The following is a 14947-nucleotide window of genomic DNA, read 5'->3' as shown; positions in this document are numbered from 1 at the left end:
GCTGCATTTCATCAACCACACCTAAGACACCTCGCTAGTGTTATCCCACCTCTGGACAATAATGCAGAGATTCTACTCCTGCTCGGCAGAGACAATCTAAGGGTACACAAGGTGCGACAACAGTGTAATAGGCCTGACTATGCACCATACGCCCAGAGACTGGACTTGGGATGGGTAGTCATAGGAAATGTGTGCGTTGATCGATCAGAAATTGATTCCTTCAAGACTTACGTGCATGGAGATGGGCGCACAACCTGCCTAAAGCCATGTCCTCATCATTATGGAGTGAAAGAGAAGTCTCCAGACAGAATACAGCTACCTGACATCGCTTCTTCTCTGCATATCGACAACTTGGGAAGATCAGTCTTTCACACAACCAAGGACGACGATAAAGTAGCCTTGTCAGTAGAGGACAGAGAATTCATCGGAATAATGGACTGTGAGTTTTCTAAAGACAAAACCAACCATTGGGTCTCTCCATTACCCTTCCGATCTACCAGGGTAAGACTCCCAAACAACCGAGCTCAAGCTCAGACCAGATTTAACTCTCTTCAGCGTTCTATGAACAGCAAGCTTGCAATGAGAGAACACAGCGTCGTCTTTATGGACAAAGAAGTCTGCAACAACCTAGCAGAACCTGTACCAACTGAACTGAATCCAGCAGATCACACAACCAGACCTAGGTCTATAAGTTCTTTGGCTAACTCTTCTTGGCTTACAGGTCCAGAGTTCCTGCTGAGACAGTCAGAAGAAGGTGTCCAGGAAGCCTTCAGCATCCTACATCCAGACGACGATCCAGATGTCCGAGCTGAAGTCAATATCCTGGCCACCAGTGCAGAAAAAAACTTCCAACCTCGGTTGCCAACGTTTTGAACGTTTCTCCAGCTGAATGAGGCTCGTCAGGACTGTCGCTAGGTTAGTGCACATCGCCAGATGCTATCATACGGACCTTAAAAACAAAGACTGTCATCGCTGGCATGTCTGCCACAAACCCCTTTCTGCTGAGGACATCTCCTATAGCGAGTCCCTCATAATACGCCACCTCCAACAGAGTGAATTCGCCATAGAATGGGAGTGTTTATACAACAAACAGCAGATTCCATTAAGAAGTCCTCTCACCAATTTAAACCCAGTCATCGACAGTTTCGGCTTACTGAGAGTTGGTGGTCGTTTAAATCAGGCTCATCTTGGAGTTGCAGAACAAAATCCTCTCATCATTCCCAACAAACACCATCTTGCTGATCCGACACCACCATGAAAAGACTGAACACCAAGGCAGGCAAATTACAGAAGGTGCTTTACGGTCTGCAGGCCTCTGGATTATTGGAATGAAGAGACGTGTAGCACAAATACTACACGATTGTGTGCACTGTCGTAAAGCGAGGGGAAAACAACTGTACCAGCAAATGGCTGACTTGCCTACAGACAGACTTTCTACAGAGCCACCTTTCACCTACGTGGGCCTAGACGTTTTCGGACCATGGATGGTGTCCACACGCAGAACTCGCGGAGGCCAAGCAAACAGCAAGCGGTGGGCTGTGTTATTCACCTGCATGAGTGTTCGAGCCGTTCACATTGAGGTGTTAGAGTCCATGGATACCTCCAGCCTAATCAACGCCTTGAGAAGGTTCCTTGCCATCAGAGGACCAGTGAAACAGCTGAGGTCTGACCGTGGAAGCAACTTCGTCGGTGCATGTAGAGAACTGAACATTGACACCAAACCTATCCAAGATCAGCTGGCAGAGAAAGGTTGCACCTGGATCTTCAATCCCCCTCACAGTTCTCACATGGGAGGCTCCTGGGAGAGGATGATCAGGATTTCACGCAACATTTTGAACTCCATGCTAATGGACGTCAATTCCTCAAGACTCACACATGAGACTCTAGTCACTCTTTTAGCTGAAGTCTCAGCCATTATCAATTCAAGACCCCTTGTGCCGGTGACCATGGATCCAGAAACACCAACCATATTGACTCCTACTATTGTTATTACCCAAAAAACTGACAACGCGGTAATGCCCAGCGGAGAGTTCACCCACGCGAACACTTATCAAAAACACTGGAAACGGGTTCAATACTTGGCTGACTACTTCTGGAACCGATGGAGGAAGGAATACCTCACCATTCTTCAAAGAAGAAAGAAGTGGCGACATCCCAAGCCGAACCTCAAGGAAGGAGACCTAGTCCTCATGAAAGATCAGACCACAGAAAGGACTGACTGGCCTATGGGACTAATTACTAGGATACTGCCTAGTCAGGACGGCAATGTTCGGAAGGTGGAGCTAAAGGTCATCAGGAAAGGTGAGACGAAGACCTTTGCAAGGCCAATCCACGAACTTGTTCTGCTTTTACCCATAGAGAGCGTCCCTACAGGATGAACGCTACCGGACCTGAACTTTGAGCCATTCTTCTTGTTTTGGACTCATTTGAGCTTGTTTTTGCATTTAACATGCCTTTCCTTTCAGGTTGTATTATGGACTTAATAGTGAAATCCCCAAAGTGAATTTCAGACGGGGAGTGTGCTGTTTCTATTTGTTTTAGTTAACACTGTTATTTAATGTTTTTCATGCTTGTCTCAGCTGCCATCTACTGGTCAGACCTTTCGGCTCCTCTGTTTCTTTTGTCCAGCCCATGGGAGTGTCTCATGACCCTCTTGCATCACATCCTGGTATGTTCATTCCAAACCAGAGTTTGTGAGAACAACATCCCTTATTGGATTGGAGCTACTAGGAGCAAAGTCTTCTGACCACGTAGTAGCTTCAGAGGCAAGCATCACTGGAGAATTACAATGCCAAGTACTTGGATTACTGCACTCTGCATGTCCTAACCTTTGGAGAAAATAAACCACCATTGTTTCATCTCAGCATGTGCATGTTTCACTCTGGAGCGCTCTGGTCCTGTCTGCCCCACCTATAGGAAAAACGAAAGGTAAGATTCTCACAACCTCTCACAACTACGCACCTTCCATCGCCTTTAAGTGGGGACAGAACATGTGGGACAACTCAAATATGAACTTGAGAACGTTTTGGACCACTTTCCTGACTCTGTGCCCGTTTAGCCATCTTTTTTTGTATACAAGTGCTATTCATGTTTTGCACCAATAGCACTCTTACATGTGATAGTTATTGGGTTGTTCACATGTCCGTGATTTTTTGCAGACCATCTGGTTTTTGTAAAACTACAGAGAGATGTACAATATTGATCTGAATGTCGGATTAAACTTGGCAATATAAGTATTGATTTGTGAATAAAATCGGAAAGCGCTCAGATGCCATGGAAGTGCTGTTTTTTTTAAGGCTTAAGTAGAAGATGGAGAAACTTATTTAGCAGGTGGGAAGGTGTATATAAAGTATTAACCCCGCCATGATGCACAAGCACCTGTACTTGGTGTGAACAGTCATTCTGTGCTCAGAGTTCCTTTAACAGTAATCCACCTGTGAAAACAAGCTATTAAATGACCACTGAGGATTTAGTTCCACTATGCAGTGAAGCACAGTCAATAAGCCTTTAGCCAGTCTAGGTATTTAATGTGTTTTATCTCTAGCACACTTTATGCAATTACAGTAATAGAGCCATTAGGTGTGCTTGAGAAAACACCTGATTCACAAATGTGTAATCTTATGAGGGATTCTATTCAGGAGGTTCAAGAATTCAGAGACTGCAGTAGTTATTATAATTGGCATTTTATAATAAATTCTGAGAAACCACTCAAATATAAATTGTGTTTCGCTATTTACATGGTTCTTATTTGATTTTATTGGCAAAATATACAAATGCTTTACAGTTCACAATAAACCAATTTGCAATGGGGGGGGTTGAAATTTTGACTGCAAAGGTACAAGTTCGTTCTTGGTGCGGCACTATCTCTCCCATACATAAACAACTGATTGAGTGTTCATGTGTTTTCAAAGGGGAGAAAGCTGCAAAGGGACTGGCAACAGTTTTTCTTCTCTTGAGAACAAAAGAATCTGGTGTTTTAAATTTACATTGCCAGATCAATACACATTACATGATTGATGCTAATGTATACAGGAAGATTTGGGGTTCCTTTATTCTGAAGTTGTCCAGCCTTAGGCTGCAAGTCTGCAGTCATGGAGTATGACTGCAGACCTTTAGCCTAAGACCGGACAACACCATTAATTTTTTTTATCTCCACTGCTTCTGAGACAAGGAAAATATGCTCTTTTTCCACTACGCTGCTTGTAAGGCCTGACAGTTTAATATGTCCAGCGACGGAGTCAGGCAGGGAACTTTCTTCAATCATATATATGTGTGTATGTTCTGGGTCTATTGTGCTCTAATGCCAGGTTCACAGAACCGTAGTTCTTTGCATAGGTCATTACTTTGTGGCTCAATGATTGGTAGGTCATTATAACAAAAAAAAAAAAACACGAAAAAACTAGCCTATTGATGCCAACCCATAAAAGCTAAAAGATTTCAAAAGATTTTGTCAGCATTAATTTAACATATACTCTTCTAGCCCCCCACCACCTCCCAACCAAACCCCCCAAAGGCTGAGGGGCGATCTTGTTACAAAGCACAAATATGAGGGGACAGTGCAGAGCTGTCTCTAATGGTCTTTTTACACCTAGGACTGCAACAGTTACAAGGTGGCATCCACTACGGTTAGAGGAAAGGAGGTTTAATTATAATCACATATGCAGATTCTTTACTCTAAGAGCAGTGAGACTATGAAATTCGCTGCCACATAATGTTGTAATGGTTGATTCACTAATAAAATTTAAGAGAGGCCTGGATGCCTTATTTGAAAAATATAACATTATAACATTACTGGTTATGCGCACTAGATTCTGTGATGGGGCGTTGATCTAGTCTGATTGCGTTATGTGGAGTCGGGAAGGAATTTTTTCCCCTAATATGGTGCTTACTGTCTGTCCCATGGGATTATCTGCTTTCCTCTGGATTAACATGTTAGGGTAGGTCATGGGTTGAACTCGATGGACTTAAACACTATGAAAGTATGCCATGGAGCGGTGCTTTAAATTTAAGTTCTCCGACCCCATTCTTATACTAACCCTCCAGTTTCTTAATCTTCTATCACCACCGCTCTGGTCGGTCTTCTGAAGTTTGTGACAAGCCAGATGCTCCAGTGTTTCATGGAGCGTGTCAGAGGTCACTCTTCAATTCAAGTCTATGAGAGCCTCATTTTGGTTCTCATAGACTTGCATTGAACCCTTGCAACATAACTTCTGACTTCCGGCCAGTCAGAAGTTGCGGTCACAAGATGGCGTTGTGGGACCGGAGCAGCATCAGTAAATAGTGAAGATGCCAGAGGGCAAGTTTAAGATGAGGGGCAGGGACCTGAAATTAAAATCACCACTCCAGCGCTAAGGGAAAAAAAAAAAATAAAAAGCTGGAGTGGTGCTTTAAGCTACAACACATATATTAGGAGCCCACCTACATTACACTTCAATGTAGACTCTGATCTATACATTGTAAACTAATTACTCAGTAATCACCTATGATGGACTTTTAACACAGGTCTAGATTTAAACTTAAATAGTAATACTTAATAATGTAAGTATTGTGCTGTCCACAAAAGTATAAACCTAAGCAATATTCACTTAGGAAATTATTAAATATACATTTTGTTATACAGATTACAAAAGAGTGGAGTCTGACATGCATCTTAAAGCTCTTGATGTCATGTGAATGTTAAATGGTTAAAAAACAAAATATGGCTCCATAGTACGTGTAGTGCTAAGCATTTATTGCTTCAGCCTCAGCACAGCACTCTTTTTCTTCATTGCCATCTTGTTGACTATCCACTGGATGTTCACGATTGGTTTCTGGGACGATGGTACTGGCACTCTCTGTATACTCTACTCTCTCAAAAAGAATGAGCAGTTCACAATGTGGGGTTTGAGGAAAGAGATCTACAGCCATAGCTCTGATGGGCCTGAATGGACGTCCCTTTACACGATTTGAAGGAGCTCGACAGAGACTGAAAGGAAACAGAACACAGGTAGAGATGATTATTATTATGTATGATGTTCACATGCATAGAAGCTAATGGCTGCAGGCCTGTCTTTGCTAATTGTCTATTAAGTTGCTATAAAAGAAGCATTCTCATTTTTTGTTACGATTGTGTAAATATGTGAGATGAGTACTGTAGTGTAAGTGCAATCAAATACTTACCGATCACAGACTTCCTCAGTTTCCAGCGCTGCTCCGGTCCTCTTCTCACTCGTGTGACTGCAATTCTGACTTGTTAGATCACACCAGAATGTGGGAGTTGGAAGACACTTACAATGCAATCTTATGGTGCTTAGTTCTGACAGTCCATAGACTTACATTGTACAAGACAAGTTCGGCTCATACATGGAACCCAGTGTGGACATCAGAATTACATTCGCGAAGAGGACCAAAGCGGCACTGGAAACTTTGGAAGACTGTGACCATTAAGTATTTGATTGCGAATTATGAATATGACTGCTGCGCTAATAAAGTAAACACAGTGAGAAGAGAATTGGATAAAATATGTAAAAATATATAAAATATATATGAATATCCTCCAGTGACCGCGCACAAGGGAGAGCTGGGTGACGTCACTCGCTGAGGGCTACAGAAGCCAGTAAGGGGCAAAACAGGAGCACGATCCTTTCTAGGGAACTACAAACCCTATCTCCATCTGGGAACCCCAAAGAAGGGAATTTTGTTTACTTACCGTAAATTCCTTTTCTTCTAGCTCCAATTGGGAGACCCAGACAATTGGGTGTATAGCTACTGCCTCCGGAGGCCACACAAAGTATTACACTTAAAAGTGTAAGGCCCCTCCCCTTCTGGCTATACACCCTCCCGTGAGATCACGGGCTCCTCAGTTTTAGTGCAAAAGCAAGAAGGAGGAAAGCCAATAACAGGTTTAAAGACAAATTCAATCCGAAGAAACATCGGAGAACTGAAACCATTCAACATGAACAACATGTGTACTCGAAAAAACCAAAAATCCCTAAGAAAACAGGGCGGGTGCTGGGTCTCCCAATTGGAGCTAGAAGAAAAGGAATTTACAGTAAGTAAACAAAATTCCCTTCTTCTTTATCGCTCCTAATTGGGAGACCCAGACAATTGGGACGTCCAAAAGCAGTCCCTGGGTGGGTAAAAGAATACCTCGTGATAGGGCCGTCAAACAGCCCTGTCCTACAGGTGGGCAACCGCCGCCTGAAGGACTTGTCTACCTAGGCTGGCGTCCGCCGAAGCGTAGGTATGCACCTGATAATGCTTGGTAAAGGTGTGCAGACTCGACCAGGTAGCCGCCTGGCACACCTGCTGAGCCGTAGCCTGGTGCCGTAATGCCCAGGACGCACCCACGGCTCTGGTAGAATGGGCCTTCAGCCCTGAAGGAACCGGAAGCCCCGCAGAACGGTAGGTTTCAAGAATTGGTTCCTTGATCCACCGAGCTAGGGTGGATTTGGAAGCTTGCGACCCTTTACGCTGACCAGCGACAAGGACAAAGAGTGCATCCGAGCGGCGTATGGGCGCCGTGCGGGAAATGTAGATCCTGAGTGCTCTGACCAGATCCAACAAATGCAAACCTTTCTCAAATTGATGAACTGGATGAGGACACAAGGAAGGTAATGTGACATCCTGATTGAGATGAAAGGGAGATACCACCTTAGGGAGAAACTCAGGGACCGGACGTAGAACCACCTTGTCCTGGTGAAACACCAGGAAGGGAGATTTGCATGAGAGCGCCGCTAGCTCGGACACTCTCCGAAGAGACGTGACCGCTACTAGAAAAGCCACTTTCTGTGAAAGACGAGAAAGGGAAACATCCTTCATAGGCTCGAAAGGCGGCTTCTGGAGAGCAATTAGAACCTTGTTCAGATCCCAGGGCTCTAACGGCCGCTTGTAAGGAGGGACGATATGACAAACCCCTTGCAGGAACGTGCGTACCTGAGGAAGTCGTGCTAGTCGCTTCTGAAAAAATACAGATAGCGCTGAGACTTGTCCTTTAAGGGAGCTGAGCGACAAACCTTTTTCCAACCCGGATTGCAGGAAGGAAAGAAAAGTAGGCAATGCAAAAGGCCAGGGAGGAACTCCCTGAGCCGCGCACCAAGATAAGAATATCTTCCACGTCCTGTGGTAGATCTTGGCGGAGGATGGTTTTTCTAGCCTGCCTCATGGTGGTAATAACATTTCGAGATAATCCTGAAGACGCTAGGATCCAGGACTCAATGGCCACACAGTCAGGTTCAGGGCCGCAGAATTCAGGTGGAAAAACGGCCCTTGAGATAGCAAGTCTGGTCGTTCTGGTAGTGCCCATGGTTGGCCTACCGTGAGGTGCCACAGATCTGGGTACCACGATCTCCTCGGCCAGTCTGGAGCGACGGCAGTCGGCCCTGATCTTGCGCAGCACTCTGGGTAACAATGCCAGAGGTGGGAACACATAAGGTAGCCGGAATTGCGACCAATCTTGAACTAAGGCGTCTGCCGCCAGAGCTCGGTGATCGTGAGACCGTGCCATGAAAGCCGGGACCTTGTTGTTGTACCGTGACGCCATCAGGTCGACGTCCGGCACCCCCCAGCGGCGACAGATCTCCTGAAACACGTCCGGGTGAAGGGACCATTCCCCTGCGTCCATACCCTGGCGACTGAGGAAGTCTGCTTCCCAGTTTTCCACGCCTGGGATGTGAACTGCGGAAATGGTGGAAGCCGTGTCTTCCACCCACGTTAGAATCCGTCGGACTTCCTGGAAGGCTTGCCGACTGCGCGTGCCACCTTGGTGGTTGATGTATGCTACCGCTGTGGAGTTGTCCGACTGAATTCGGATCTGCTTGCCTTCCAGCCACTGCTGGAAGGCTTGTAGGGCAAGATACACTGCTCTGATTTCTAGAACATTGATCTGAAGGGTGGACTCTTGCTGAGTCCACGTACCCTGAGCCCTGTGGTGGAGAAAAACCGCTCCCCACCCTGACAGGCTCGCGTCCGTCGTGACCACCGCCCAGGATGGGGGTAGGAAGGACTTTCCCTTTGACAATGAGGTGGGAAGAAGCCACCACTGAAGGGATTCCTTGGCCGCCTGAGAAAGGGAGACGTTCCTGTCGAGGGACGTCGACTTCCCGTCCCATTGACGGAGAATGTCCCATTGTAGTGGACGCAGATGAAACTGCGCGAAAGGGACTGCCTCCATTGCTGCTACCATCTTCCCTAGGAAGTGCATGAGGCGTCTCAAGGGGTGTGACTGGCCTTGAAGGAGAGATTGCACCCCTGCCTGTAGTGAACGCTGTTTGTCCAGCGGAAGCATCACTATCGCTGAGAGAGTATGAAACTCCATGCCAAGGTATGTTATCGATTGGGTCGGGGTGAGATTTGACTTTGAAAAGTTGATGATCCACCCGAAACTCTGGAGAGTCTCCAGCGCAACGTTCAGGCTGTTTTGGCATGCCTCTTGAGAGGGTGCCTTGACAAGTAGATCGTCCAAGTAAGGGATCACAGAGTGACCCTGAGAGTGCAGGACTGCAACTACTGCTGCCATGACCTTGGTGAAGACCCTTGGAGCTGTCGCCAAACCGAAAGGCAGGGCTACGAACTGAAGGTGTTCGTCTCCTATAACGAAGCGTAGAAAACGCTGGTGCTCTGGAGCAATCGGCACGTGGAGATAAGCATCTTTGATGTCTATTGATGCTAGGAAATCTCCTTGAGACATTGAGGCGATGACGGAACGGAGGGATTCCATCCGGAACCGCCTGGTCTTCACATGCTTGTTGAGCAGTTTTAGGTCCAGAACAGGACGGAAAGACCCGTCCTTTTTTGGCACCACAAACAAATTGGAGTAAAAACCGTGACCTTGTTCCAGAAGAGGAACGGGGTCACCACTCCTTCCGCTCTTAGAGTGGACACCGCTAGCCGCAGAGCATCGGCTCGGTCGGGAGGTGGAGAAGTTCTGAAGAAGCGAGTTGGAGGACGAGAGCTGAACTCTATCCTGTACCCGTGAGACAGAATGTCTCTCACCCAACGGTCTGTGACCTGTGGCAGCCAAATGTCGCCAAAGCGGGAGAGCCTGCCACCGACCGAGGATGCGGAGAGAGGAGGCCGAAAGTCATGAGGAAGCCGCCTTGGTAGCGGGTCTTCCGGCTGTCTTTTTTGGGCGTGACTGAGTTCGCCAAGAATCTGAGCTCCTCTGATCCTTTTGAGTCCTTTTGGACGAGGAGAATTGGGACCTGCCTGAGCCTCGAAAGGACCGAAACCCCGACTGTCCTCTCCTCTGTTGGGGTTTATTTTGTCTGGGCTGAGGTAAAGATGAATCTTTACCCTTGGAGTGTTTAATGATCTCATCTAAGCGCTCCCCAAACAGTCGGTCACTAGAAAATGGCAAACTGGTTAAACACTTTTTGGAAGCAGAATCTGCCTTCCATTCTCTTAACCACAAGGCTCTGCGTAAAACTACGGAGTTGGCGGACGCCACTGCCGTACGGCTCGTAGAGTCTAGGACAGCATTAATCGCGTAAGACGCAAATGCAGACATTTGAGAGGTTAAGGGTGCCACCTGCGGAGCAGATGCACGTGTGACCGTGTCAACCTGTGTAAGACCAGCTGAAATAGCTTGGAGTGCCCATACGGCTGCGAATGCTGGAGCAAACGACGCGCCGATAGCTTCATAGATGGATTTCAACCAGAGCTCCATCTGCCTGTCAGTGGCATCTTTAAGTGCCGCCCCATCTTCCACTGCAACTAAGGATCTAGCTGCAAGCCTGGAGATTGGAGGATCCACCTTGGGACACTGGGTCCAGCCCTTGACCACGTCTGGGTGAAAAGGATAACGTGTATCCTTAAGCCGCTTGGAAAAACGCTTATCCGGATAAGCGTGGTGTTTCTGGATTGCCTCTCTAAAGTCAGAGTGGTCCAGAAATACACTTAATTTACGTTTGGGATACCTGAAATGGAATTTCTCCTGCTGTGAAGCTGTCTCCTCCACAGGAGGAGCAGGGGGAGAAATGTCCAACATTTTATTGATGGACGCTATAAGATCATTCACTATGGCGTCACCATCTGGTGTATCCAAATTGAGAGCGGTCTCAGGATCAGAATCCTGATCAGCTATCTCCGCCTCATCATACAGAGAGTCCTGCTGGGACCCTGACCAGTGTGATGAAGTCGAGGGTCGCTCATAGCGAGCTCGTTTAGGCTGTCTGGGACTGTCGTCCGTGTCAGAGCCATCACCCTGGGATGCAAGAGACACCCCCGGAACCAGGAGCTGTTCCGACTGAGGGGGACCAGGGAGCAATGAGTTAACAGTGCCCATGGCCTGAGGTACTGGTCTAGACTGCAAAGTTTCTAGAATTTTAGTCATAGTCACAGACAATCTGTCAGCAAAGACTGCAAACTCCGTCCCTGTCACCTGGACAGTATTTACAGGAGGTTCTGCCTGGGTCACCTCCAGCAGAGGCCCCGGCCGAGCAAATGCCACAGGGGCTGAGCACTGCACACAATGGGGGTCAGTGGAACCTGCCGGTAGAACAGCCCCACAAGCGGTACAAGCAGCATAGAAAGCCTGTGCCTTGGCACCTTTGCTTTTTGCGGTCGACATGTTGTGTCCTCTGAGAATCTAGGAGAGTATATAGCAGAGGATCCCTAGCGACCGTACAGTGCAATGTAAAGCTGTAAGCATAAAATACAATATACACTTCGGCACCAGTGGGGGTCAGCCCTTGAGGGCAGCTTACCGCCCGCTGAAAAGCGGGTGTGTGGGCACCAGAGTCCCGTGTCTGGGTCTCCCAGTCTCCTCTCTCCAGCTCAGACTGCACACAGGAATGGCTGCCGGCGTCCTGTGAAGAGAGGTGGATCGTGGGCGTGCCTCAAACAAAAGTGCGGGAAACTGGCGTCCCACTGTGCCCAGTGTGAGGGCTGGAGTATGCAAAGCAGACTCCAGCCCTCTGCGCTGACAATCTGTACAGCGTCCCGCCCTTCCCCTGACTGGCAGACCTGGGGGCGGGAACGAAGCGAAACTAGGCCGCAAAAGCCGGGGACTCTAGTAATAAGCGCGGCCGTGATATATGCACGGCCAGCGCGGAAGTCCCCGGCGCACCACAAGTCCCAGCCGCGCCGCAGCAAAAACTGACAAGAGTGGCCGCGCGGCAGTTTCAAATACATGTCCCCTCTCAGCAAGCTGTAGATAGGAATGGCACCAGCGCGCAGCGCTGTTGTCCCCGGCGCACTAACACACCCAGCAAGCTGCAGTGTGCGCGCGGACTGTACGGGGACACAGAGTACCTTGGCGTAGCAGGGCCCTGTCCCTGACGATACTCCGCTCCATATCCAGCAGATTCCCCAGGGGCTGTGGACGGAGCACGGTCTCTGTGCCTGGAGACCGGTAAATCCCACTTCACCCAGAGCCCTAAGGGGGATGGGGAAGGATGCAGCATGTGGGCTCCATCCTCTGTACCCGCAATGGGTACCTCAACCTTAACAAACACCGCCGACAAAAGTGGGGTGAGAAGGGAGCATGCTGGGGGCCCCATATGGGCCCTCTTTTCTTCCATCCGACATAGTCAGCAGCTGCTGCTGACTAAACAGTGGAGCTATGCGTGTATGTGTGCCTCCTTCGCACAAAGCATGAAAACTGAGGAGCCCGTGATCTCACGGGAGGGTGTATAGCCAGAAGGGGAGGGGCCTTACACTTTTAAGTGTAATACTTTGTGTGGCCTCCGGAGGCAGTAGCTATACACCCAATTGTCTGGGTCTCCCAATTAGGAGCGATAAAGAAAGGCAAGTTTATATCTATAATCCCACTGTAATCCATTACCCCCTCCCCCTCTCCCCTCCACTTTTTTGTTGCATACTCATTTTAAACCTTTTTGTTTTTGCCATACTAGTGAAACTCTGCATACTACTTTGGATCTACATTACCTCCTTAAAGATCACTCAATCAACCTCCAAAACTGCAGGTATCCAAAATATTTTTAATATCTATATATTCATACATATTTTATCCAATTCCCTTCTCACTGTGTATCCATTATTAGCGCAGCAGTCATATACATAATTCCGTTTTGGTTTTCTTACCCTAACAGGTTCGCGCGGACCTTGTCCACTGCTTGCAGCTTTCAAAATTGTGAGACTAGCTATCTTCTCAATAAACCCCATTTTTTTTTTTTTAGAGTTGATACAGTCCCCTTTCATCTCGTTCCGTGAGCACTAGTGTTTTGTTTTAAATTAAGTATTTGATTGCACTTACAGTACACACATTTACACAAATTCAGCAAATAAAAAAAATAATGAAAATGCTCTTTTTTAACGGGTAACTCTGTTGGAGGTCACAACTGTATTACACGAAGTCCTTTCATGAATATTCAACCATACACATGTGCTATTACATAGATAAAAAGAAGGGAATTTTGTTTACTTACCGTAAATTCCTTTTCTTCTAGCTCCAATTGGGAGACCCAGACAATTGGGTGTATAGCTATGCCTCCGGAGGCCACACAAAGTATTACACTAAAAGTGTAAAGCCCCTCCCCTTCAGCCTATACACCCCCCGTACTGCTACGGGCTCATCAGTTTTGGTGCAAAAGCCAGAAGGAGGAAAAAATTATAAACTGGTTTAAAGTAAATTCAATCCGAAGGAATATCGGAGAACTGAAACCATTTAACATGAACAACATGTGTATACAAAAAACAGGGGCGGGTGCTGGGTCTCCCAATTGGAGCTAGAAGAAAAGGAATTTACGGTAAGTAAACAAAATTCCCTTCTTCTTTGTCGCTCCTAATTGGGAGACCCAGACAATTGGGACGTCCAAAAGCAGTCCCTGGGTGGGTAAATAATACCTCATAATAGAGCCGTAACGGCTCCGTCCTACAGGTGGGCAACTGCCGCCTGAAGGACTCGCCTACCTAGGCTGGCATCTGCCGAAGCATAGGTATGCATCTGATAGTGTTTCGTGAAAGTGTGCAGGCTCGACCAGGTAGCTGCCTGACACATCTGCTGAGCCGTAGCCTGGTGTCGCAAGGCCCAGGACGCTCCCACGGCCCTGGTAGAATGGGCCTTCAGTCCTGAGGGAACCGGAAGCCCCGAGGAACGGTAAGCTTCGAGAATTGGTTCCTTGATCCACCGAGCAAGGGTTGATTTGGAAGCTTGTGTCCCTTTACGCTGGCCAGCGACAAGGACAAAGAGTGCATCGGAGCGGCGCAGGGGCGCCGGACGAGAAATGTAGAGTCTGAGTGCTCTCACCAGATCTAACAAGTGCAAATCCTTTTCACATTGGTGAACTGGATGAGGACAAAACGAGGGTAAGGAGATGTCCTGATTGAGATGAAAAGTGGGCAAGGCAAATGGCCAGGGAGAAAACGCCTGAGCAGAGCACCACGACAGGAATATTTTCCACGTCCTGTGGTAGATCTTGGCGGACGTTGGTTTCCTAGCCTGTCTCATAGTGGCAATGACCTCTTGAGATAATCCTGAAGACGCTAGGATCCAGGACTCAATGGCCACACAGTCAGGTTGAGGGCCGCAGAATTCAGATGGAAAAACGGCCCTTGAGACAGCAAATCTGGTCGGTCTGGCAGTGCCCACGGTTGGCCGACCGTGAGATGCCACAGATCCGGGTACCACGACCTCCTCGGCCAGTCTGGAGCGACGAGGATGGCGCGGCAGCAGTCGGCCCTTATCTTGCGTAACACTCTGGGCAACAGAGCCAGAGGAAGAAACACATAAGGAAGCTGAAACTGCGACCAATCCTGAACTAAGGCGTCTGCCGCCAGAGCTCTGTGATCTTGAGATCGAGCCATGAATGTTGGGACCTTGTTGTTGTGCCGTGACGCCATTAGGTCGACGTCCGGCATCCCCCAGCGGCAACAGATCTCCTGAAACACGTCCGGGTGAAGGGACCATTCCCCTGCGTCCATGCCCTGGCGACTGAGAAAGTCTGCTTCCCAGTTTTCTACGCCCGGGATGTGAACTGCGGATATGGTGGATGCTGTGGCTTCCACC

At 47.9% G+C, this 14947-nt stretch overlaps 1 protein-coding gene across 1 annotated transcript in view; it reads right to left on the bottom strand.

Annotated features, from left to right (window-relative positions):
• Positions 1–3667: 3667 nt before the first annotated feature.
• The window catches only part of TRMT2A (tRNA methyltransferase 2A), a 68878-nt gene continuing 57598 nt past the window's right edge, over positions 3668–14947 (bottom strand). The window contains exon 12 of the mRNA XM_075320949.1: positions 3668–5965. Within this exon, the coding sequence (XP_075177064.1) occupies positions 5722–5965 (244 nt within the window). The 3' untranslated portion in view covers positions 3668–5721. The remainder of the gene's footprint in view (positions 5966–14947) is intronic.

The sequence above is a fragment of the Anomaloglossus baeobatrachus genome, chromosome 1, assembly GCF_048569485.1.
Source record: "Anomaloglossus baeobatrachus isolate aAnoBae1 chromosome 1, aAnoBae1.hap1, whole genome shotgun sequence".
In the NCBI taxonomy this organism is placed as follows: domain Eukaryota; kingdom Metazoa; phylum Chordata; class Amphibia; order Anura; family Aromobatidae; genus Anomaloglossus; species Anomaloglossus baeobatrachus.
This window is presented reverse-complemented; position numbering and strand designations above follow the sequence as displayed.